At 39.7% G+C, this 27,128-nt stretch overlaps 1 protein-coding gene across 1 annotated transcript in view; it reads left to right on the plus strand.

Moving 5' to 3' along the window:
* Nucleotides 1-27,128, plus strand: part of ZNF407 (zinc finger protein 407) — a 426,210-nt gene that overhangs the window by 254,976 nt on the left and 144,106 nt on the right. The window contains exons 5-6 of the mRNA XM_072152346.1: nt 19,229-19,395; nt 23,778-23,861. Coding sequence (XP_072008447.1) covers nt 19,229-19,395; nt 23,778-23,861 — 251 coding nt within the window. The remainder of the gene's footprint in view (nt 1-19,228; nt 19,396-23,777; nt 23,862-27,128) is intronic.

Below are 27,128 nucleotides of genomic sequence, written 5' to 3' on the forward strand. Positions count from 1 at the left end.
TTTTCACTCCCCACCTTCAAAAATCTATAACTTTTTTATTTTTCCATGTACAGAGCTGTGTGATGGCTTATTTTCTGCGTAACAAATTGCACTTCGTAGTGATGGTATTAAATATTCCATGCCGTGCACTGGGAAGCGGGAAAAAAATTCTAAATGCAGTGAAAATGATGAAAAAACACATTTGCGCCATTTCTTGTGGGCTTGGTTTTTACAGCTTTCACTGTGCACCCCAAATGACATGTTTATTTCATTCATTGGGTCAATACGATCACGGGGATACCAAATTTGTATAGGTTTTATAATGTTTTCATACATTTACAAAAATTAAAACCTCCTGTACAGAAAAAAAATTCTTCATTTTGCCGTGTTCTTGGGCTAATAACTTTTTCATACTTTGGTGTATGGAGCTGTGGGTGGTGTCATTTTTTGCGACTTCTGATGACGTTTTCAACGCTTCTATTTTTAGGACTGTTCGACATTTTGATCACTTTTTATAGAATTTTTTCTATTTTTCAAAATGGCAAAAAAATGCCATTTGCGACTTCGGGCGCTATTTTCCGCTACGGGGTTTAACACAGTGAAGAACGGTTATTATATTTTGATAGATCGGGCATTTTCGGACACGGCGATACCTATTGTGTTTATGATTTTTACTGTTTATTTATATTTATATCAGTTCTAGGGAAAGGGGGGTGATTTGAATTTTTATGTTTTTTTAATATAATTTTTTTTTTTTTACTGTTTTTTATTTATTTTTTTTACTATTTTACAGACTCCCTAGGGTACTTTAACCCTAGGTTGTCTGATTGATCCTACCATATACTGCCATACTACATTATGGCAGTATATGGGGATTTTGCATACTATCTATTATAATGTGCAGATCGCACATTATAATAGATAGCCTCGATCATGACAGCCTGGGATCTTTGTGTGATCCCAGGCTGTCATGGCAACGGATCGCCGCTCCCCGGTGACGTCACGGGGAGTGACGATCGGAGCCAAGATGGCGGCGCCCACGCGCCGCCGGCTCTTTAATGCCGCCGGCAGCTTTGCCGGCGGCAATCAAAGGGTTAACACCCGCGATCGGTGCAAGCACCGATCGCGGGTGTTAGCGACGGGCGTTTGCTTCATTATGAAGCAAATGCCCGGTGAGTATGAAGAGGGCTCAGCCTGTGAGCCCTCTTCATACTCCCCCATGCGCAGTAAGACGTAAGGGTACGTCTTATTGCGCTATGGGGTTAAATATATGAAGTGCAATTTATTATGCAGAAAACGAGCCCTCACACAGTGCTTTACATGGAAAAATAAAAAAGGAGTAGATTTTTGAAGGTGGGGAGTGCAGCAAGCTATGCTAATATGAGTCATATAAGACCTGTTGATTTAAATAGACATGTCAGCAGAATTATAACCCCCCCCCCCTCAAAAAAAATAACTAGACTTCATCTTTTTTTTAAAAAAAAAAGACTGGTAAAATTTTGCTAAGAATATCGCTTTATACTATCCCCCAAGTGCATGAGACTGACCTACAGTTGATATCGGTCACCTCTATCTCACAGGAGAAGAGACTACCCAGCCACAAAGATGGATAGGAATAGAATTTGTTGCCCAGGCCCATTGAATCCAGGCCTATGTGCATGAGCCCCTAGAAGTAATTGGGGACAATTCTAGAACATGTCCCCATTATTTGTCCATGTGTAGGGGGGCATAATTTGAAACAGCATTAATAAGTCCTGTCCCTATCAAGTTAAATCACAACAGTTCAACTATTAGTATTCCTTGAAGATTTGTACCGTGGTTCTCTAGCACAGCGATACGAGGTGTAACATTGTGTACAGTACCACTGGAAATCAGAAGATATTTTCACAGAGGGCTCTGAACATTGCTAAGCTTACCATGAACAACATGTACATCACTCAATGCCAAAATAAATATGCATCCTGAATGTAGATCCAGCCTAAAGGCCAGTGGATTTTAGAGACAAACATCTTTGGCAAGCTGGCTGCCTGGATAAAAGTATTTCATTTTGCCTGTGGAATTCATAAGCTATTTTATGTTCTAATATAAAATTCTGGAAACCAACTTCTATCTAATGTGCAGGGTAGAGGCTTAGCCAGTACTCTAAGAGATCATAGAATAATAGCATTACTTAGGTCTGTGTTATGAGTTAAGCTGAAATACTTTTTACAAAAGTTAGGGGACATTCACAATTTTACTTATTCAACCAAATACAGATTGAAGGGACTTTCAGTGCATACTATATGGCTTCTTCAATGCATTATTACATCATTACTTCTAATCATAAAGAAACCATGATGGTTATTTGTGTTATAATGTTTTATGATGGGTATTTTTGGCAGATCCCATTGCTCAAACTCCTGATCCTAGATGCGTTTAGGACAAGTGTTTAGGAAGCAACCAGTTTTTAACTTTTTAACTGGCAAACGTGTGCTTCTAGTCCCCATGCTAGTGAAACCTTCCGTCATTACCCAAAGTGATACATTTCTAAAGTTTGGGTATCGTCATCCAACCCACATATCATCAGATACATATAAATATACATTTTATATTGAACTCATATTTGACTCTTCATTTCTTCTGTAAAAACTGTAGGACTAGATAAAATGTACTATGCACCAAAAACGAAGTTTTATATTATGCCTTTGTCAACCAAAGACCTTAAAGGACATCTACCACCAGGATCAAGGATAGTAAACCAAGAACACTTACATGCTGGTTTGTGCCCCCTCTGGGGCAAATAAGAGGCACTGGGCTCAATTAACAGCTATGGAGCCCTGAGCCATTTAGGCTTATTTGCATATTTTTAAGCCTTTTTTTAAATAAGGGCATATGAAGCTAAAAGAAGAGCAATTCATGCCACATGTGGCGCACACCAGCATGTAAGTGCACTTAGTTTTCAATCTTTGATCTTGATGGTAGATTTCCTTTAAGAATAAAGACTATTAAACCCTGAAGTTGTGCAACTAGCTTGCAAAGTACTTGACTGTCCGTCCCACAAATCATAGAGCAAGACCCATTTCTGCACCTTTTTGCTGTATCGACAGTCATTCTCTATTGACATAGGAAGGGTGATCTATGCTCACCCACTTTGTCAGACAGGCCGCAGGTAGGGGATCATGTTCCCTCGATTGCAGCTCACGCATACATGTGCATGAGGTGCCTTTTGGAGAGTTTGCCATTAAGTCCACATTTGAAGGTGCACAGAGTTTGGGCAGAACCCACTATTAGATTGAATGCCCTATTAGATTGCGGCATCTACATATTTATTTACCGTATTTTATTATCTTATATCTAAAGACCTGTCCAGAGTATAGATTGGGTTTGTTTTATATTTGTGGTTAATTTTATAATTCATTCTAAAAAAAATGTATAGATCCTTCCACCAGTGAGCTGTTCTTCAAATTGTTTGTCACATTTACAGCTGTACTGTCACATAAATAATAGATGCTAAACATTTCTAGATGAGCTGAACGGCACTTTATAAGTGATGATTAGTGACTTCAACATGACATTTGACACACACAAAGCAGTCGTTCCAGAAGACATCATATTCTCCCAATGCAGTGACTTTGTGACACCAGCAGATGTGGAGTATTCCCTGGCACTAGAGGGACCCTTGCTGCCAGTGCTGTGATGAATCACAAAGTTTCTTCACCCACATACACTTTGTTTTAACCTTTGAGAATATCTTCATATTACAGCTAATCACACCATTATGTCTCTAAAGCTTTTACTGCTATTAAGAAGTATTATCATTTTGGAATTTCCCGGTTAATTTAATGGATCAAGTGTTAGCACTTAGTAAAGAGGGTATTTTGTGCCATTTTAGCTTGAAATCTCTGCCATGCTTGTGGTTCATGAGGTTTAAACCATATGTTTGCATTAATAGTGACATGCACATATTGTGGGGGATAGAAGGGTGAATGGGTAAAGAATGTGATATGGAATCATGAAAAGCAAAATAGGAAAAATAATGTGAGAAAAATGTTAAGTCTTTTCACCTCCCATAACTATTGTGTGTGTTGAGGTCAGTAAAAAAAAAATAACTAAAACTCCGGTAAAAAAAAAAAAAAAAGAGCTAAAAATAAGGATTATGAAACCCCTACAGGACAGTTTTGGCATTCAGGTGATTTTTTTTTTTAAATGTAGAGATCTTAAAGGAGTGATTATTACAATTTATGGGGGTGGGTATAGTTCTTTTTATGATTTGCTATAGTTAAAAAAAAAAAAATCTGTTTATTGTATATTATTAGTTTTTGCATCCCCATCTTCCTGCCATAATTTTTCTTTGCAGTGGACTTTGGAGCATTTGTGACTTTGCAATGCAATTGGCTAACTATAGGACCATGTTGCTGTTGCAACACATTGGTCACTCCTTTTACCATCTTTATTTCATCTTCATTTTGGATGATATTAGTGCATATACAATTTCCAATGCTCCCATAGTATTGAATTGAGTCAGGACACATGCGCAACCTGCTTCTTCAATCAGTTGGCAAGAACAGTATGACCGTTCTGGTGGGGGGTACCAGTATTTGGACCACACTGATCAGATAAGATTGTTATTGAGCTGCACGAAAGTTAGTGATTGCTATTTAGTTACTCATTCCCGAAAACCTCTAGGGTTCATGTCACAGGAACCGGTTTACTTTGGGAGTATGGGAGAAAATCCTTGATCTGATACAGAACCCGGATTAAGTTTTGCTATGTTGCCTAATAATGTTAACCCCATAATTCTTGCAGGAGGTAGAGGTTTGCAGTGAATGGGTGTATAACTGGCCGTATGAAGGTACCTTCATGAGCTGTAGTTGCCCGTCTTGTATACAGTGGTATAAATAACTGCAGTTCAGGTCTTGATTTGTTTAATATGAAAGGTATATTGCCGCTCCCTTGGTTGTATGTTCTTCTAGATGTTTGATTGTTCTCGCAAATGCTGATTTATGCCTGAAGGCATTTACCATTCCTGTCATAGAGACACTACCTTCAGGTTAATGTAAAGAACAAAGAATATTAATGTGTCCAACAGAATGTGCCACACGCACAAAGCAAGTAACATCCTCCAAACTTTACATGCAGGTGTGCTGCCGAAGCACAAATCATTGGGAAACAATGCCCTCAGTCATCGTGCAAGATGGTTATTACCAGCATAAGCATTTTTAGAGTGATTTTGCGATTCTAAATCAAACACGTGTGATGTAAAATAGATGTATGAATGCTATTTATATCCAAGTGTTAGGTCTTTCAAATCGGAAAATGATTGCGGGTTGGAAAATGAGGGGTATATTTTATCATTTATGATCCTGTAAAGCAGCACAGAAACAAATGCATACAAAGAGATAACATCCCTTTAACCTGATTATTTATTTTACGCAGGATTGACTCCAAATAAATACACACAGAAGCGACTAGATAGTGGGATTTATCTCAGAAATACAATTTCTGTCACAAATGTGAAATCTGAATAAAGTACAGAGATAGGAGCAGATAAGATGTATTCTTCCTTGTGATTTACAGGATTTTCCATGATGGCTCGGTGCAGACGGGTTACAAAGCAGCTTTACTTTGGAATGAAATGGCATTGGTTTCCTAGTGGTGTGGCCCTCGTAAAAGGCTTCAAATTAATGACCAGCTCCATATTCCTTTTATTTTTATCTAGCGTTTTATAAGGAGCATTCATCATATTTATAATTAGGAATTCTTTTCAATTTATTCTATTGCTAATTCTAACTAATATAAATGAGTAGATGCTATTCCCTGCAGGGAATGGAAAGTGGTTGTTTTTTTCCCTTTTGCCTATTCTGGTTTTTTAAGTAGGCACTGGAAAAAGAAGAACATTTTCACTGGGTTAATTGTTTTAAATTTACCTGTACATACTCGGGTATGTACAGGTATTTTAGCACAATTTTTGTTTTTCTGAAACAGCCCCACTCGGCTTATACTGGAGGATATAGAAAAAAAACATAGTACTCGCCATCCAACGCTGACCCCCGGCTCCCTCTTATCCTCGCAGCAAGACTTTGGGTTCCTGGCCAGGCCGGCAGATGTACATCTATGTGATTTGCGGGAACACAAACTATGAGATGGCAGTGTCGACGCCTAATTGTCGTTGTCATAGTTCGTGTGCCAGCAGATCACATGCGCGTGCATATGCCACCAAACCCAAACCCGGGAACCCAAAAACTTATTTCTAGGAGAAGAGGGCCAGCTTTTATTAAAGGGGACAATTTGCTGGACAGTTTATTAACATGGGCACTCTGCTGGACGTTTTATTAATGGGGACACACTGCTGGACACATTATTAATGGGGGCACTGTACTGGACCCATTTTTAATGGCACTCTGCTGGACCCATTATTTATGGGGTCACTCTGTTGGACACTTTATTAGTGGGGGCACTCTGCTGGATCTTTTATTAATTGGAGGAGCATCTGTGAACATTTTATTAATTGGAGGGGCAGCTGTAGATATTTAATTCATGAGGGGGGAAACTACTGGACATTTTATTGATGGGGGAGATTTCTAGACATTTTATTAGAGAGTAGTGGTGCGATTATATGCAAGACAATACATTTTCCCATTTTTTTGTGGTAAAATTTATTACTTCGGCTTATACTGGGGTTGGCTTATACTCGAGTATGTGCGGTAAATGTATTGTCAGAAAAGTCGCTATTTTATCTGACTGATAAAAACTTGCAACCTTTTGTAGCTGCTTCACAACAGTCACAGATTCCTTTTTATCTCCTACCTTGTATAATAAAATTCCCCCCTTTCCATCAACGTTCTTTTTTGTTTTTGGATTTTGTTTCTTTTTGCTCCCCTCCCCCCAAAAAACAAAATGTTTACATTTTTTACATGCACATTTTTTCAGTTTACATTTTTTACATTTACAAAGATGTATGAGAGATTGTTTACTATGTAAAACCGTGGACATCTTAGTGGCACCATCTAATGATTTTCCATGTTCTGACACCCATAACTTTTTCATACTTCGGACAACAGAACTGTGTAAAGTGTCATTTTTTTGAGAGAAGAGTTGATATTTTCATTGATACCATTTATGAACCTTATGACCTTTTGTTCAGTTTTGATAAAAAAAATTAATTGTGGTGAAGTGTTTAAGGTTTTTCTATTACGGCATTTACCACATGGAATAATCATTTCTATATTTAAAAATACTGTACTTTTTTTCTCGACTATTTCAGCCCCCTAGGATACTTCAACCCTAGTGGGTCTGATCACTTGTACAAAATTGTACACTGCAATTCAATATTTCAGTATGAGGGAGGATCTAATTCAGATCCTATATGATCCTATATAGATCTTGGCCTTTAAGGCGCTGCACATGTTTATGGCACTTAATGGTTAACACCCATTGCCAGCACATATTGGGGCACACAGAAAGTGTATTGTCCAAAGATAATGCACTGTACCGCGCTTCACAAAGATCGTGCGCCCAATGTTCTGGATGTTCCCCGCTCAGGTCCAATGGAGTTCACCTTTTTATGCCTGGTACATGTAAGTGCTTGATCTTTCGACACAATTTGAAGGTCAGAATCATTCAGATCGTACCAATGCCCGCCCCCCGACTTCTGAAACCCAACGCAGCTGCACCAAAATCGGATCGTGTGTGTCACAATCCCCTGTTAAATACCTGTCACAGCCGTGCAAAACTTGAAAATGTTGGGAAGTCCGACAAAAGTGCCCTTAATAAGTAAGCCCCATTGTATTGGTGTCAGGTGTCTGCTGTGCGATACATCTCTTAAGCCCTCTCCATACATCTGTTAATGACGCTGCACTGCATTCATCATTAAGGTGTTAATTAAAGAGAGTTTGTTGGGGCAAAATGTCTCCCAAACCAATAATTCTGGTGTGTAAGGACCTTTAATATACTTTTATACCTTTGATATAATTCTACACCAAACATAAAAGTGATGTCACTTTTATGTCAGGCACGTTTCTAGACCTGGGCAAAACTAAAACTGGGGCCCCAAAATAAAACTATTTTATGACAAGTCACAGTCGGTTAGAGGCTCCCTTTAGTATGGTAAAACAAACTGTAATATGGGCGAATTTTATAGGAGATAGATGATCGGGAGATTGATGGGCAGCACGGTAGCTCAGTGGTTAGCACTACAGCCTTGCAGCACTGGTAAACATCTGCAAAGAGTTTGTATGTTCTCTCTGTGTTTGTGTGGGTTTCCTCCGCGTCCTCCGGTTTCCTACCACACTCCAAAAAATTACTGGTAGGTTGATTAGATTGTGAGCCCCATGAGGACAGGGACTGATCTCGCAAGCTCTGTGCAGTGCTGCGGTATCTGTGGGTGCTATATAAATAAAGGAATTATTATAATTATTATGATATAAGATAAATATGAAAGATGATAGAAATTTCTAGATGCAGAATATAAAGTAGATTATATATACAGTAGATGGATATGAGAGATAAATACAGTAGAAGAGAAATAGATTGAAAAATAAATAGAGAAAAAGTGAGATACATAAATGGTCAGATTATAGGAGATAACCAGAAAGATAGATATATAGACAGGATATAGATGATAAGCATCTTCACCCGGGATTTCAACCAAGGGGTATTAACCCTTTCACCGCCAGGAATTTCCGGATATTTTGTCGCGTTATGGACCAGAGCAATTTTTACAATTTTGACGTTTAAAAATAAAGTCGAAAATACAGCAAAAAAAATTAAAGTGAACCCAACAAACCACAGATTTTCTGCAAGCAGACACTTGCCCCATTTTCAAAATTGCATCTCCTTTAAAACAGAGTATAAAGCAGTAATGGCGAACCTTTTGGAGACAGAGTTCCCAAACTACAACCAAAATCCACTTATTTACCATGAAGTGCCAACATTGCATTTTAAGCAGTAACTTATTGCTATCTGTTCTTCCACATCTTTCAATCGTATCGGCCCCCTGAGGCCACCCATACAGTTGAAAGGAGGAGGGTAAAATCAGGCTCTCGTTGAACTTCTCTCTGTAGTGGAAGAATGGTGGGTCCAGAATGAGAACCTCTAAAGATATTGCAGTTCTGTCAACACCTTTTCACTTTCCCCCCGGTTCCAAACAGTCAATGAAGTGTCACTTTATTTGGTGAACTCTGTCCTGGAGTGATGGTCTGAGTGCCCACAGAAAGGGCTCTGAGTGCCACCTCTGGCACCCGTGCCATAGGTTCGCCACCACTGGTATAAAGGATAAATTGTATTATCAACAATCTGCGCTGAACTATAAAGGATATTTCATTAACCCTTAAGCTACCTAATACTTAAGCTACCTTATTTTAATGCTTTATAACAGAGCTGTGATATTTTCGACCAAACAACGTGGAACATGCGCTAGTACAATAAATATAGCAAATGCCAACACACTAAGGGACAAGCTAATACCGCAAAAAGAGAAAGACAAGTGTGTAAAGGCTAAAATACAGTAAACTTTATTGAAATTCACAAACAATAGCTAAAGTGTCCTATATGCAAGATTAAAAACATTTAAAAAGTGTACAAATACACATCCATATACAACTAGGTGGGTCAGAGCCTGGTAACCAGGACCCACCTACGGCCACAGATCACAACAGGGTATGTGAATGCAAATTCCTCACAGCAAGTGAAAATGAGGCCCTGACCACCATACCTATACTCTGTCCAAAAGAAATATATTATACAGTCCAGGTACTCACAAGACCAAAGCCCTTGTTAGTGATGTCGCTAGCCAAAAGTCAATTGCCAATGCAGAGGGAAACAGGGAACAGTGGTAGTCCCATAGGATTGAGACAGGGATGATCACACAGGTATATGGCAGAGCAGAGCCCAAATTAGTCAAATGGTTCTGTATAAGACCCAAGTGGGAGGAGGAAATGCCAAGTCACAGAACTGTGGCCGAAGGCACCCCACGCGTTCCGTCGCCTGATTGCGACTTCCTCAGGGGTAAGTGCCTTGTGACCCGTGGAGCCTACCTTATAAGTCCCTAGGAGGTCCCCGATCACCAATCGCTGGCGTCCATGAAAGTAAGGACACCTGTGTGAAAATCCAATGCACGGCGAGACTGTCGCGAGAGCGATCAAATCCCGCACATGCGCACCAGTGCCTATTATTGCCGATAGAGTTAATCCCTGTTTGTTGATTCTGCTAGTGTCGCTACTAGTCTCAATGAAGCGACGAATTTATGCGCATGCGTACAAAATAGTTTTGGTTATGCGCAGGCGTCTTCGACGAACATAGAGTTACAAAACAGATGGTAAGGATAAAAAGGAAGTTATGCGCGGGCATGATAAACAAGCAGAGAAATTACACATGTTTACACGAGATATTATACGCAAGCGAGTACCATGCAACGAAGTTGGTGGTTCAAATAATGCAGTGTGGGTGTAATACAAGTATGAGTCAATCCTTTGTAAAATCAGGGTTACAGCATCTAAAAAAGGCATACTGGTCGGAAGGTGACCATCATAAGGATGTCTGGAAAGAGTTAACAGGGGCTCCTATTACGAGACGCAAGAAGGCAAAATTGGCTCCACGGGTAAGGTAGACGCATAAAGTAGATGTCTTTATTGATAAAGATACATGCATATAAGGACCCATGAGTAAACGTCAAGTGACGATATTAAGGTGAGTATTTCTTTGCATCACTTATTTCGATGCAAAGGTTATACGGCTTGAGATCAGAAGACTGGCTTAGATATTTGCAACTAAAACATGTAATGAACTATAATTTGCACAAGATAAAAATGAAACTGGATTCACATAAATGCTTAGATTTTATTAAAACGAAAGGGGATAGTAATAAGTCTTTATCTAAATTATATAGGTTTATAAGGGATAGTCACTCTAGGAACAAGATACACAAATCCCAAAATAAATGGGAAGGGGTGATTGGGACGATGAGTATGGAAGAATGGAAGAGAATTCACAGAAACACTAGATTGTGTTCACTAAATTGGAATCACAGATTAATTTATTTTAATGTTTTGCACCAGGTGTATTACACTCCAGCGGCGTTGCTAAAAATGAAGTTAAAGAAGGAATCTAGGTGCTGGAAATGCCAATTACCGGACGCAGATTTCCTTCACCTGGTATGGCAGTGCCCAATTATAAAGGTCTTTTGGAAAGAAGTTTTCAGAAGGATTGATCACATTCTCAAAATCAATTTACCCCTAGTGATTCACATAGCAATTTTTAGCCTAGTGGAGGATCCGAGTTTGACTAACCTACATGGTAGGCTGATTAGTAGGCTGATGAATATGGCAATGATAATCATAGTCCGAAAATGGGGCTCCAAGTCCCCTCCAAATGTAGAGAACTGGTGGAGACTCTCCATGCAGATAAAGGAATATGAATGTAATCGATCTAAGATGTTGCGTACAGAGCATAAATGGAATAGGGTCTGGTCATGTTGGCAATAAAACACATATTTGAATATTATTAATCTTAACTTTAATATTTATATATATACATTTTTTTATTTTTTTTTGTTTAATTTTTTTTTTTTTTTTTTTTTTTTTTCTTCCCCCACTTCTGCTGCCAGGGGATCCATTTAGGGGAGGGGGGGGGACTTGGCAAAAGTGTGTTGGGACTCTGGTCTGTAGGAAAAGGGAAGTTGCAGAATAATTGATATATATTTTATATATTAGATGCCATAAGGGACTACACTGCAATAATCCTATTAAGCAATAATCCTATATAAACAATGCATTTTATGTCAAGGGTTGATATTTGTGTTAGCATAAAGGAAAATTTTGTAGATGAAGGATTTTAAAAGACTAATGTAATTAATGTATACACTTTTAGAGTATATTGTATGGTCTTTTGAAACATGCATGTAAAATATGTAAACATTGCAATAAAGATTTATATTTTCGAAGAAAAAAAAAAAAAAGGTGAGTATTTCTTCAATGAATCGTGGTCCAAGGGGCCAAGACAAAGTTAGTGGACCCTGACACAGATACATGTAGCGGGCCGGTCTCGCGCCCACAATCTCCAAAAGGAATACGATGTGACTATCAAGGAGCAAAGTAGATCAAAAAGCTGGAATTTGAACAAAGGCAAAGAGGAAAAAATGTCCCAGTGGGTAAATCAACCCAAGTGTCAGAAGAAGGTCAATATGACCACACAGTTTCAAGTCCAATAGCGACCACATATTCTGAATTTTTGAATAAAGGCAAAGAGGAAAAATGTCCCAGTGGATAATTCAACCTAAATATCAAAGGAAAGTCAATTAAGTATGACCACACAGTTTCAAGTCCAGTAACGACCAGTAGGTTTTAGGTAAGTTGTTCCAGGATATCCCCATTAGTCAGGAGTGCTGAATTGTCCAAAGAATGTCCCGGGAGGAAGGAGGGCGGTATCAAACAAAAATCAGAGGTAGACTCCATGGCCATAAGGAAAGACTGAAATACAATAATGGATATGGTGCAAATCCAAGTTAAAATTGAAAAATATTCCTTCTCATTCTCTCCTTCTTTTGATTATTATCTTCTAATTTTTTTATATTTTATTATTGTGCTAGTGTTCCCCGAAATGGGGATAAGTGCATGTGAAAAAAGAGAATATATGCACCAAAGGGATTTTATTTTACACCATGAAAAAGGCCGAGGTGAAGGAGTGATAAGGTGTCGAGAAGGGGACCTGAAGGGTCCCAAAACTACAAGGGGACAGGTTGTCCCAAGTGGAGTGGAGTGAAAAAGGGGAAAAAAATTGCTTGTGACAAGTGAGAGCAAACAAGGGGAATATAGTAAACGAGTGATGGGTATTAGCAAATACTTAAGGGGGAAAATAGTGCCCCATACAGTTAAGAAGTGACCTGAAGAAAAAGGGTATAGTGTAGTGAGGGAGAAAAACTAGGGGGAGAAGAAAAGAGAAGATAAGAGGGGGGAGAACAAATTTTAAAAAGTGAAGGAAGAGGTACATGGAGATGCATGTGCACGTGACAAATGAATAAAAAGTTTACCTTACAGCTTTTGGAGGATCAAAGGAATGTAGGCAAATCACCTCTGTCTATAGTATCCTGAAAAAAGAAGATCCTCATTAATTCCCCGGGGGGCCAAACTCCCCAGGTTATAGATCCAACGAGCTTCCCTCCTTAGGAGTTCAGGTGTCAGATTACCACCCCTGATAGTGGGCCGTATGATGTCAAGTCCAACCACCCTGATACCCCGGGTCTTACCTGCATGTTCCCGTCGGAAATGCGTGGCTACCGTGGAGAGTGTTTTGCCCTGGCTGAAATGGGAGTCCGCGTTTAAGATACTTGAGAGATGCTGTTGGATTCTCTTCCGCAACTCTTGTGTTGTCTGACCAACGTATATCTTCTGGCAAGGACAACTGAGGGCATAGACTACATTTCTAGATTTACAATTAATGTAGTCACGCAAAGTAAACACTTTTTGGTCTGTAGAGTCCCTGATTTCTTTGCATGTCTTCATCAATGGGCACACGGAACAATCACCACAAGGGTGGGAGCCAATTAGTTTCAGTCCCCTCCCCAGGGGTTTTTTAGGTCTCTGATAGTGACTAGTGGTGAGCTTGTCTTTCAGATTTTTGGCCCTCTTGGCAATAAGGCACGGTTTTTCAGTAATCAGGTCCCTCAATTTTGGTTCGGCAAGCAGTATGTTCCAGTTCTTACTTAATATAGCCCGGATGTCGTTCCACTGGTTGTTAAAGGGAGTTATGATACCACCCTTAAAGTTGTTGACCCGCCTTCTGGGTTGCAGAAGTATATCCCTCTGTGTGTCACGAGCCCTTCTGTAGGCCCTAGAAATCGATTTTTTGGGGTACCCACGTTCCTTGAAGCGTTGTGTGAGGTCCCGAGCATTTCTCCGAAAATCCATAGTTGTCGAACAATTCCTCTTGATTCTAATGAATTGCCCTACAGGGATGCCCCTCTTGAGATGATCCGGGTGGAAGCTGGAATGGTGTAATAGACTGTTTGTTGCAGTGCTCTTGCAATAGAGGTCTGTATTCAGATGGTGGTTCTGGACATAGATTTTTAAGTCAAGGAACTCCACTGAGACCTGCGAGACATTGTGGGTGAGAACAATGTTAAATGAATTCTTGTTAAGATGTGCTATAAACAATTCACAAATCTCCAGGGGTCCATCCCATACCAGCAAGATATCGTCTATGAAACGAAACCACCCAATGACGTGTCGGCAAAAATCCGGAGATGGGTACACGTGCGCGCCCTCCCACCACTCTAAAAATAGGTTGGCATAGGAAGGCGCGCACCGTGCACCCATTGCTGTACCGGAAGCCTGCCTGTAGAACGTCCCATCAAATACAAAGTAGCTTTGTCGCAGCACAAAATCAAGAAGCTCAATGAGAAACGAATCATGGCGTCGATCCCCCGTTGAGTTGGCATCCAGGAAGGTGACGGAACGCGTGGGGTGCCTTCGGCCACAGTTCTGTGACTTGGCATTTCCTCCTCCCACTTGGGTCTTATACAGAACCATTTGACTAATTTGGGCTCTGGACTGTACCTGGACTGTATAGTATATTTCTTTTGGACAGAGTATAGGTATGGTGGTCAGGGCCTCATTTTCACTTGCTGTGAGGAATTTGCATTCACATACCCTGTTGTGATCTGTGGCCGTAGGTGGGTCCTGGTTACCAGGCTCTGACCCACCTAGTTGTATATTGATGTGTATTTGTACACTTTTTAAATGTTTTTAATCTTGCATATAGGACACTTTAGCTATTGTTTGTGAATTTCAATAACGTTTACTGTATTTTAGCCTTTACACACTTGTCTTTCTCTTTTTGCGGTAAGAGCTGTGATATTTGATACAATACCAAGCACCGACTTTTCAGAACGGGGCAGCAGTCCTACATCTCTTATTCTTTTGTAAAATCTGTGTTGCAGATCCATTCTAAAATAAATCAAGTCTGTCATAAGAACCTTTATTCCACTTGTCGTAGGGTAACAAGGTGGCGATTTAGTTTCTCTCTACCTGATCTCATGTATATTACAGAGGGCAGAGACTCACTGCAGCGCCAGTATTCTGATGTATGTGTCAATCATTTATCAGAAGAATGACATTTCTCTGCGGGATAGTTTAATTTTTACCTCAGTAAGAAACAGATAACCATGTGATGTGTCACTGGTTCCATAAATAAAATATCATCTATCTACGTTTCCTTTTAGCTACTTCTATTCCTGGTTTTGTTATTTGTTGACTCTGTTATACATTATTGAAGTCAAGAATACTGATGTTTTATAATAAAAGTAACCACATTTCTTAGAGGGAACCTGCCATGAGGATTGAGTTGGACAAACGCCCTGCTATCTCGATGATGTCCTTCTAAATACTTGGAGATTTAGCATTGTTCTTAAAATTAAAACCTCTTTGAACGCTGTTTCAAATTACTTGTAAGGAGGGACTATGATGTCCCCTTCTGGTTCTACAAATGTCCAATGTTTCATGAACCCCTGCGTCCGGGAAGCAGCTGCTGAAGGTAGCTTGTGATGGTGTACTTCATACTAAAGCCAAGGATGGATAGACTAGCACCTGCAATATACCTGAAGTCATGACATTTGCAGGAGAAAATACAAGGAACCCGTGCCAACATAATGGGGCTCATTTACTAAGCGGCCGCTGGAGTATAATTATTATACAATTGTGTATAATGCACTGTGCCGTGATTCACTAAGATTGTGCGCCTGATATCCTGCATGTGTCGATTCCCCGCTCAGGTCCCCCGGAGTTCACCTTCTTCTTCCTGGTGCATGTAAGTGCATTGTCTTGCGACACAATTTGAAAGCTAAATCCCGTGCTCAGTCCGAATCAGTCAGATTGTCCGACGGCACGCCCCCCAATTTCTGTCACATGGAAGCACAGCTGTGCCAGAAATGATCACGTGTGAAACAGTCCCAGCCCAGACACCTGTTAAATACCTGTTATAGCCGCGCAAAACCTGAAAATGGCAGACAATCCAATGAAAGTTCGATCCCCGAGAGAGAGGTTTCTAGAAGCCCCCGTGGTATTGAGAAAATAAACTAAAATAAACTAATCTATTGAAATGAGCCGTAGGCGCTCAGGTTCTCGTACGATGAGCTCCTCCTGGCAGCTCCGAAGACTTATTTATGCACTCCCCCCGCCTCATTTGTATGCACCACTCCCACCTACCTGCGTGGTCAGACAGCTGGTTTCATCATCTTGCACTCTTGATTTGTTGCCCAGCCGCACAGGATACCTGCGAGCTTCGCAAGACAGAATATTTTTCAACAGAAGAGTGCCGGATGATGTCACGGGCTGCCTGACCGTGTGGGTAGCTGGGAGCGGTGCATACAAATGAGGCGGGGGGGGGGGGGGCGAGGTATGCAAAAATTAGCCTTCGGAGGAGCCAGAATGGGCTTGTTACACAAGACCCTGAGTGCCTCTGGCTCATTTCAATAGATATAAAAGTTTATTTTCTCCATACCACGGGGGCCCTAGAAGAAGCACAAAGAGGCTCCATAGAGAGCATAAGGTACCGTGGGTGTCCTTTAAGCTAATTCTTAAATGGTATATCTTCTAACGCAGTGATTTTCAACCTTTTTTGAGCCGCGGCACACTTTTTATACTTAGAAAATCCTGGGGCACACCACCAACCAAAATAGCACAAAATGACACTAAAACAGTCAGATTATACATATAGTTAATAATATAGATTCTAAATTTATTTTACTCACTCAGTGTGAAACCTGGGCCTGTTTCGATAAACACAAAAGGCATATCCTGGCAAGAATGGTGGGAAGACACACACGAAGCTCTTCCTCAACAGTTCTCAGTTTCTCCCTGTTTATGTATATGGTGCTGATTATTATGTGTCTCATATACTGCAAAATAAAGGGGTACAATGAGAAGTACTATGGCCATGAGGCCAGAGTACAAGTGCCAGCTTATATACTCAGCATATGAGCTGGTACTTGTAGTACTCCAGCCTCATGACTATAGTATTTCTTATTTTACATTTCTCATTGTTATATGCAGTATACTGCTGGAGTACTAAAAGTACCAGCTCATATGCTGAGTATTCTGCCAACAGTTCATATACTCAGGCAAAAGCTCATATAGTCAGCATTATTGGTGGGCATTACCTTGGCGGTGGCCAAATGTGAGAGTCTCTCCGCTCTCAGGATGATGCGCCGGCCTCGGTGACGTCATTTTGTCGCGCTAGGTTCAAAGCTTGTGCATGTGTTATTGTACACGTCTACTACATTGTAAGAAGCCGTGACTGCACATCGCTGCACATTGCCAGGAAACAAAACACAAGGGGCACCATAGTTTGGAGAACTTTCCCCGCGGCACACCTGACCTGTGTCACGGCACACTGGTTGAAAATCACTGTTCTAAGGCACTGATTAAAAATGTAATAAAAAAATCAGATTATTGTAAAAGACCACTGATCAAAATTAGAGAACACTTTTAACTACCTGCAAGTTATTGGGTTTAAAATGGCGCTATTTTTTTAAAATTATCTGACAAACTTTTGTCACAGTGACTGAAGCCTTTCAGTAGCAGGTTGTCCAGATGAAGGACAAGGGGTTACCTCTTGAAATGGTCATTCCAAATCTGTAATTTCTAGAATATTGCATCTTTACAACAAACTCATTGAAGTCCCCCAAGAAGGCAAGAGGACAGGATGATGTGGATAATATCCCTGAGCAATTGTTTCAACACTGCAGCTGGTATTGCTCGTCTGTTTAGCACTGAGCAGGGTAAAGATCAGTCTCGTGATACAATGTCACAACATTTAAGAGCATTTGGACTGAAAGCTGCGCAGTGACCAAACGCTCATTACCATAAAGAATCAAAAGGCTAGACTTGTCTTTGCTAAGGAACATGTTGTGTAGACAGATCAGAAGTGGTTCACAGTCGACAAACTAGGGAAAGACTGAATCCAAAGTGTGTAAAGAAGTCAGTGAAAGTTGGTGGAGCAAGTGTCATTGTTTAGGGAATGTTTTCTGCAGCAAGACTTGGACTTGAACACATGTCTGCTTCCTGCTTTTTTCACTTAATCAGACAGCAATTTTTATGCAGGACAATGCCCCATATCAAGCGGTTCTTTGAAGCAGAGTCCTGTTGTAAACCCTATAGAAAACCTCTGGAAAATCCTTGGTGACATTGTTAAGAAATCCACAATGGTTGCAGAACTGTAGAAGAGTCTGGAAGAAGATGGGACCAAAATCACACCAGAGCAGAATGAGAGACTAGTGATGTCCTATGGCTGCAGATTTGCTGAAGTCATTCAAAGCAAAGGCCTGTACACTCCCTACTGATTGGTGACTCTTGTAACCATTAATGTTCTCTAAGTTTTTGCAAAATAAGTGTTGAATGTTGCCAGTTTAATAAAACACTACTAGTGGCATGGTGTACCCCTTACAAAAATCCATCAAATGTTGTTTAATAGAGATTACCGGTACATTATTTCTGAAAAATCAAGTGATCATACAGTGTTCTCTCATTTTAATCTCCAGTGCGTGCGTGTGCATATATACATGTGTGCGTGTGTATGTATATATAAATATATATTATACTAGATTTTACACTTGTATACTTTCACAGTTTTGCTATGTATTTTCAATAAATGGTAAAAAATGTCCAACTTAAGACACTTAGTAGTTTTCTATTCTATAGTTGTAGTGTTCATATTGTTAGCGTGCATTAGCCAACCATTTGCTCAGGTTCTCATGATCGATGTACAGGACTTCCAATGAAGTGCAGTATATAGCTCACCCTCCTCCCCATGACAGAAGGGTTAAATGTGGCAGCGTAGCAAAGATGTATTTCAGCACAGTGCAGCATTTAGCACCACTTGGCTGTCGGAGCGCTCCTGAACAGATAGCTTTTCATTTAGCCTTTGCTCTGACAGCACATGCCCTGGATAAGTGGTATAGGTCTGTACAGGTGAAATCTATTCTCACATTTGCCTCAGGGGCGACTGGACTGTAACAGAATTTTTCAAACCCGTTGGGCCCAACCGCAAAGCGGAGAATAAATGGCTGACGTGCCAGGCCTAGACAGAAAAATCAATGCCTGGTTATACAGACATGACAGACCTAGGCTGCAATTCTCCTCAGCATAGGCGCAGCATTTAGCAACGTTGAGCTCGTACAAGCCTTGTTTCTTTTCTGCCTTAGAAATCCATCTCTTGATAAATATAAGGATTTTTGCATCCACGTGTATTTCATGCTTTCATTTGCTTTTTATTCATATAGGAAATTTGCCTGCAATGTCTGTGATAGAAGTTTTAGAGAGAAATGGGCCCTGAACAACCACAAGAAGCTGCACACGGGTGAAAAACCATTTAAATGTACCTGGCCTACATGCCATTATTCTTTCCTCACGGCCTCTGCCATGAAAGATCATTACAGGACTCACACAGGTCTGTTAGAAATTATGTCTTCATTATCTTCCTGGTTATATATAAAACTCATTTATGGCCAAGTAATACTTTTGTTTTTTTTAATTAAAGCAAAGATGTTTTAACAAACACCATTAACAAGAACATTGAGAGAGCAGACGTTGTCCACTTTGAAACATCCTCTTGTATTTCTAGATGCTGTAAATGAAAATTGAATCTTTATGGCGCCTTATTTTAGCCTGTAAGATAAATGCTCTTGCCTCGCTCTCTAGCCGTGGCTACAATATTACCACCTCCTCCTGCCGTTTGCTTATATTCCTCTATGTTCGAGTTAGTTTATTGTTATTGCTTGTTTTTATTGCATGAATTATTGTTTTTTTTTTCTAGATTTTTCTCATCCTTATTCGTATATACTGCCTTTTTTTTTTTTACACTTCAGCCATTGAGTTCATCATGGTGTCATGAGTGTATCCTAGGTTATTTAGTCATTCCCATTTCCAGTGCCTCTACATAGTCAGGAAATTGTTAACATCTGCTTCACTCCCAGTACATTGTACAGTATAATTAAAGAGAATGAATGAAACAAAAATGGCCCAATCACTGTACTGTGATCCAGATGTTCACCTCTTAGGTGAAGATTCTAGGGTAAAAAAGTTCTTTATTGAGAAATATCCCAAGCAGTTGGTGGGAGGCCGGGACTATTTAGCTCCTCTGTCAAGGGTGTTGACGATTTAAGGTCTCCAGCTTGCCCTGAGAGATCACTTATATCGAACCGCAGATGAAAAGCCAGTGCAGATGTAATTTATCGTCGGTGTTTCCTTCTAAAGAATAATTGTGGAGACTTGGTTAGATCAATAATATAGATTTTTGTTGTTAGGTCTTGTAGTCTGCACCATAATGAGAGAGAGGGGACAGTGGCTGTTTTCTAATAGAATATAAAGGATTGGTTTCCGTGTCTCCCCGCATTTGAATGCAAAATGGCACACTTGAAACTAATTCAAGATGTTAAGAAAAAATCCACTTTCCACCCTGTCTGTGCCATCATGTAAACGTTCTATGTGGTTACCTAAAGCAATTACTCATTTTGTCTGTCCAAGAAATTTTAAGGTTACAAGTGTCGACAGTGTAATAAAAGTACTCACAACTAGCCAGAAGCAATCTCTGTCTCAAAGCCAGGACTCTAGAAGTGGGGTTTTTCCGATCTTCATGCTCTTCACAATGGTCTTGGAGTTCTGTAATGTATAGCTAGAAGAACGCCATGCCTACTTATGAGGATATCAGCCAGCAACATTGTGGAAATATGGAGAACATGTGCCACATTGTAGAAAGTAGGACTAGCCTAAAACTAATTTTCAGGTCTTGCTTTCATTTTATTGTTTCAGAATAATATTGTCGTCTTTAACATTTGATCTTTTAAAGAGGTTTTCCAGGCATAGAAAAACATGACTACAGGCGGTCCCCTAGTTAAGGACACCCGACTTACAATAGACAACCCATAGTTAAAGACAGACCCCTCTGACCTATGGTGAAGCTTTCTGAATGGTTTACTATAGTCCCAGATTGCAATAATCATCTGTAAAGTGTCTGTAATGAAACTTTATTGATAATCATTGGTCCCATTACAGCAAAAAATGTTTAAACTCCAATTGTCACTGGGGGCCAACATTTTTTTTGTCTGGGTCTACAATTATAAAATATACAGTTTCAACTTACATGCAAATTCAACTTAAGAACAAACCTCCGGACCCTATCTTGTACGTAACCCGGGGGCTGCCTGTACTTTCTTCCATAAATGGCTCCACACCTGAGCTTGGGATATGTGTGGTATTGCATATCAGCTCCATTGAGCTGTAATACACACCACCCCTAGACAATTATTGCACTGATTCACAAAGAATGTATAAGTTATAAGTTAATCAGAATTTTTTATACTCTAAGGGAGACATCTTACACCAGGATCAAGGATTGTAAACCAAGCACTCTAACATACTGGTTAGTGGCCCCTCTGGCAGGATCTGCTCTTTTTATTGCTTCCTATGCCCTTGTTTGTAAGAATAAAGGGCTTTAGACTCCGCTCGACATGGATACGTCTGCACAACTGTGTAAATCTATAACTATCTCAATCTCAAATGTTCCAATCTTAAAGTGAACCTATCATTAAAATTTAAGATGAGATAAAATAATCCTTTATTAGTCCAACAGTGGGAAAATTCACAGCGTTACAGCAGCAGAGAGAATACAGAGAATACAGTACAAACAATGAGAGTACAATAATATTAGGAATAAATGAACAAAAAAAAGGGGGTACAAAGACAAGATAAAGAACACAAGCTTGATATTCAGTCTGTGGATGGAACCTGCTGGGACTAGTTAGGTGGGGGGCGCAGGTTACTTCTGTTTGGGTCTTGTTTGTTGAACAGCCTGATCGCAGCTGGGAGGAATGACTTACGATAACGCTCCCTCTCACACTTGGGGTGAAGCAGTCGGTCACTGAAGGTGCTCCCCAATGCCATCACAGTTTCATGCATGGGATGGGAGCTATTCTCCAGAATAGATTTCAACTTACACAGTGTCTTCCTCTCAGCTACCACCTGCACTGTGTCAAGATGACAGAGCTGGATCTGCTCTTCTCAATAGCTGAGATGCAGCTTCCCCAACAGACTACACCAAAGAAGATGGCTGATGGCACTGGAGAGTTGAAGAATGGCTTAAGAAGTGCCCCCTGCACTCCAAATGCCCTCAGCCTTCTCAGCAGGTGTAGCCTGCTCTACCCTTTCTGTGAAGTGCATTTATGTTCTCTGCTTACTCCAGTGTATTGTCCATTCCCTGGATAACTACTGGTTGAGAAGGACAACTGTGCTTACGGAAGTCCTCCACCATTTCCTTGGTCTTCCCAGCATTAATTCTAAGGTGTTTTTTCTTCAACCAGTCCCCACATTTCCGGATCAGTTCTTTGTACTCATTGACCTTCTCACCTATAATGAGGCGACTATTACAGAGTCATCAGAACTTCTGGAGGTAGCAGCTTGTTGAATTGTACCTGAAGTCTGCTGTGTACAGTGTGACGAGAAAGGGAGCCAGAACTGTACCTTGAGGTGCACCTGTACTACTAATCACAGTGTCCGACACACAGTCCAGGGCTTTTACATATGGAGGTCTGTTTGTGAGGTTGTCTAGGATCCAACTAGAGAGATGGTGGTCCACTCCAGCCAGATCCAGTTTGTCCCTTAGTAGCCCAGGCTGTATAGTATAGAAAGCACTGGAGAAATCAAAGAATATTATTCTCACAGTGTTCCCCTGTTTCTCCAGGTGAGAAAGAGTTTGATGTAAAAGGTGGATGATAGTATCATCTACACCAATGTTTGGCCAATAAGCTAACATGTCACCACCAATATGTTATCTAGAATGGCGACAACTTTGCAAAAATGTCCTTGTATGTTCTGGGAGACTCAATATTGTGCAAACTAAAACAAATTAAAAAACTCTCAACCCACTTTCCTGTAAAGCCTCACCCCCTCCTGTCATGGAAGCTTAAAAACTATTAGTCCTTGTTAGACATGTTATTAGTGCACGTTGTAAAGCACATTTTGCTTTATGAATCTTCCCCATTTTATTGCTTCGCTAATCATCTGTAACACAAACCTGAGCATGTCCACCCACAAGGAACGGTAAGGTTGTGCATATATTCAAGCAAGCTCAGCTTGGGCCTCAGTATCCATCTGAAGTTTTACTTGCTGATCTTGCTTATCCAATGGAAATTTTGGCAAATTTCATCCTGAGTTACTGTCTCTAAATGAAATAAACCAGAGAACCACCTCCACTGCCATACAAAGGGTAACTATAAATATCTACAAGTTGTTTGTTTTGTTTTGTAATGTTGTTTTAATGCTCCATATACAAACCATTATGATTGAGACATAAAATGTATTTATTTTGCTTGCTAGCACAAAAATATGTAATAATATACACAAACACAACTTGTGAGTAAATTCAAAATGTAATTGTATAATATGTGCTCGTATTGTACATTTTAGACAATATTTAGTGTGCTAAGAAAGGCCAGATGTATGGGAATTGTAAAAAAAAATCAGGATATGCATAAAAACTGTTCAAGTGCATAAAGCAGCCCCATCTGGAAGGCATCTAACAGAAATGAAGTTGTACAAAACCATTCCATTGATAATAAAGCTAATTTTTATGGGTCTGACAAGTATGTAATTATGTTCAGTGGTGCTTTTCAGATTTTATCACAGTCAATAAACCGCAGTGGTAATTTCATTCCCATTTGACATATTTACATGGAAACATTTGATTGGAGGAATTAGTAACCCTGAAAGCCTTGATAGATATGTTTTAACGATCTGTGACCTCTACAATCCCACATCTGTTTATTGTTGCAACAGGCGAGAAGTCGTTCTTGTGTGACCTTTGTGGCTTTGCTGGTGGGACGCGTCATGCCCTTACTAAGCATCGGAGGCAGCACACAGGTTGGTCACCTTATCTTTACATTTGAATAGTGTCTATATGTTAACTCCTCTTGTCCTATAGCTAGGTATTAAAGCTGTAATCAATGGGAAAACAGCAATTCAATCAATATTGAGAAATGCTATTAAGTTACAATTAACCCCTACAACAGACATGCAGACACTGAATCAACCTTTGATGAAAAACAAATCCTTGTGTTGTAGGCTTTGTAACAGGCTTTTCATTTTTACATTTAACGAATGTTTTTTTTTTTGGTAAATATAACAGGACTGTCCTTTAAAAAATATCACCAAGACTTATCATGACCTGTGCACCAGGGGATGTGCATAGATTAATATGGTAAATCTGAGTGCCTCCATATCAGCACTTATGGATGTAAAATGAGTCTCCACCAAGATTTCCTAGTTCTTTAAAGGCACATTTTATTAGATCAACATGATGAAAGTGTAAAGTTTTCTGTGTTTACAAAAGTAAAGTGCATTAATGGCCATCCAATGCCTGGACTCTACAGGGGAGATTTATCAGGGCTTGTATGCCAGTTTTCTATGATTATTTCCCCCTTAATGCCACCTCCACGCCAAGTGGATATGAAGGAGGGCTAGGTGGTTGGCAGAGTGGGCAAGCTGGGCTAACGCTATAGCCTGCAACTGTTCAAGCTAAACGGTCACTAGATTAATAGCGCAAATTTACACCAGGTATGGCCTGGCATAAAATTTTATGCTGCACAGCACAGAGTCACAATTAATTGATTAAAAAAATAAATAAATAAAAGTAGCTGTTAAATTTTAAAGCCCATTTTTTATGTTAATCAAGTTCTTTCACAAAAAAATGTTCTAAAAGGTGATCAAAAATGGCATGCACCCCAAAAGGATACCCATCTAAAAGGGTTTGCCACTGTACCTCATTTATGTGTAGTGTGTGTAAATGTTGGGGGCAGGATATTTGGTAATTTACCAAAAAAATAAATCTATTAAAAGCTATGCTCCACTTGTGATATGTACAGTGACGCCTCCTGTCTTTTACCTTATCAGCCAGACATTCCTGTCCATAAAATATTCCACAGAGGGAGGGTCATGTGATCTCTAACTGTCCATGAACAATCGCCCTGCCACGGCCCTAATCGTATATTCATGTAAAACTCACCACACAAAATAGAGAGGAAAGTAGCTCTGGCACTACCCCCATACACCTCGCAACACAATTGGACCACGATTCCGCTGGAGTCACGTGTGGCATATACTGCAGTGATATGAAGCAGGTGGTGCTTCAGGAACGCTTCAATATTTATTCAGAACAACACAGGTGGTACAGGACGCCGGCATGCGGCAAGGCGACGGGCCGTTTCGCGCTGAACTGCGCTTCCGCTAGCCTCTGACCAGTCCTGTACCACCTGCGTTGTTCTGAATAAATATTGAAGCGTTCCTGGTGAGTGTTGCGATCTTCTTTCTATCTATTCATGTAAAACTATCAATGCTCACGGTCAGGTAGAGATCACATGACCCTCTATCTGTGGTCATTATATGGACGGGAATGTCCGGCTGATGAGGTGAAAGACAGGAGGCTGCACCTTACATATCAAGAAAGCTGTGCAGAACTTTTAATACCCTGTTTCCCCTAAAATAAGACATCCCCCGAAAGTAAGACCTAGTACAATTTTGTTCAGGCTTAGAAATATAAGGCCTCCCCTGAAAATAAGACCTAGAGGCAGTCATTGCAACAGCTCCCCCCACGCCATACATTAGTATTAGTAAATCTTTTAGATGCTGCAGAAGGTTGTGACATGGGGAAGGATTCAGGGAAGTAAATCACCAGCTGTTGTGCTGCAGATGTGATACCAGCAGCTACCAGGATAAGAAGGGTCATTTATGGAAAGTGCTTTCACTAAACATGAGAGATTGGGGCCAATGATTCTAATAGAAATGGAGTCACAAGAAATACAGCATGAAATTCAGAGTTTAGAGAGTCACAAGGATGTTAGAAAAGTAGATTTTTGTACAACAATAAATGTAAATTCTTGTTCATGGAAAAATAAGACATCCCCTAAAATAAGACCCAATAAGACTTATTTTCAGGGAAACAGGGTAGTTGTATATTTGTAAATTACCTAATATCCTGCCCCCACACTTACAGCAACATTACAAAAAACATGAGGTAAAGTGGCTGAACCCTTAAATAGAAAAAACTCTGATTGAAAAAATATAAGCCCATAACCACCTTTAACAGAGGAATACAAAAGTTTTGCCTCTGCAAAGATGGGGATGTTAAGGTAAATTAGATTCTCCATTTTTTATTTAATTCAGTAAAATTGAGCAAAGATTAAAAAAAATATATTGAAATGAGCTATAGCCATAATCATAGTGACCTGTAGAATGAAGATAAAATATTATTTTTATGATAAGGTGAACGCCCCCCAAAAAATGTGAAAAATCCAGTACAAAAATCTGCATATCTGTTCTGCTGTGGTGCTCTTATCCTTCAATTCCCTGCCCTGTGTCCATACAGCAGTGTATGGGGCATTGACATATTTAGCAGCAAACTTTGCAGTGCATTAGGCCATTTAATCAATAGTGAAAGTGTTATTTTTGGGGGAGGAAAATACATTCATTTTAGCAACAAAAATGACAATTTCTAAATCACACCTCCATTTTGTTTTAACTACTGTGAAACACTTAAAGGTTTAAAAGCTTCTCAAAAGTTGTTTTACATACGTTGATGGGTGCAGTTTCTAAAATTGGGTAATTTATGTGGTTTTACTATTATTTAGGCCTCTCACTTAAAAATCTGAGCAGGTCCCTCAAAACAGAAAATGTGAAAAATCGCACATAAAGTTATATATTATAAAAGGACTGCCTGGAAAACAGTAAATTTTAAATTTTTAAAATAGATAATTTTTCCCAATTTTTTTCCAAATTTTCTTTATTCTCATACATAAATTCAAAACCTATTACCCAATTTTTTCAAATAACATGAAGTAAGATATGTCACAAGAAAACTTGAAAAGTATTCCAAAGTTATAACCACTTGTAGTGACACAGATTAGATTTAACCCCTTAACGCTGAAGCCACTTTTCACCTTCCTGACACGGCCCATTTTTTAAAATCTGACATGTGTCTATTTAAGTGGTTATAACTTTGGAACGCTTTAACATATCCAGTTGATTTTGAGATTGTTTTTTCGTGACACATTGTACTTCATGTTGGTCAAGAAATTTAATCAATATGTTTAGTATTTATTTATGAAATAAATGGAAATTTGCCAAAAATTTTGA

Source organism: Engystomops pustulosus, chromosome 5 (assembly GCF_040894005.1).
Source record: "Engystomops pustulosus chromosome 5, aEngPut4.maternal, whole genome shotgun sequence".
NCBI classification, from domain to species: Eukaryota; Metazoa; Chordata; class Amphibia; order Anura; family Leptodactylidae; genus Engystomops; species Engystomops pustulosus.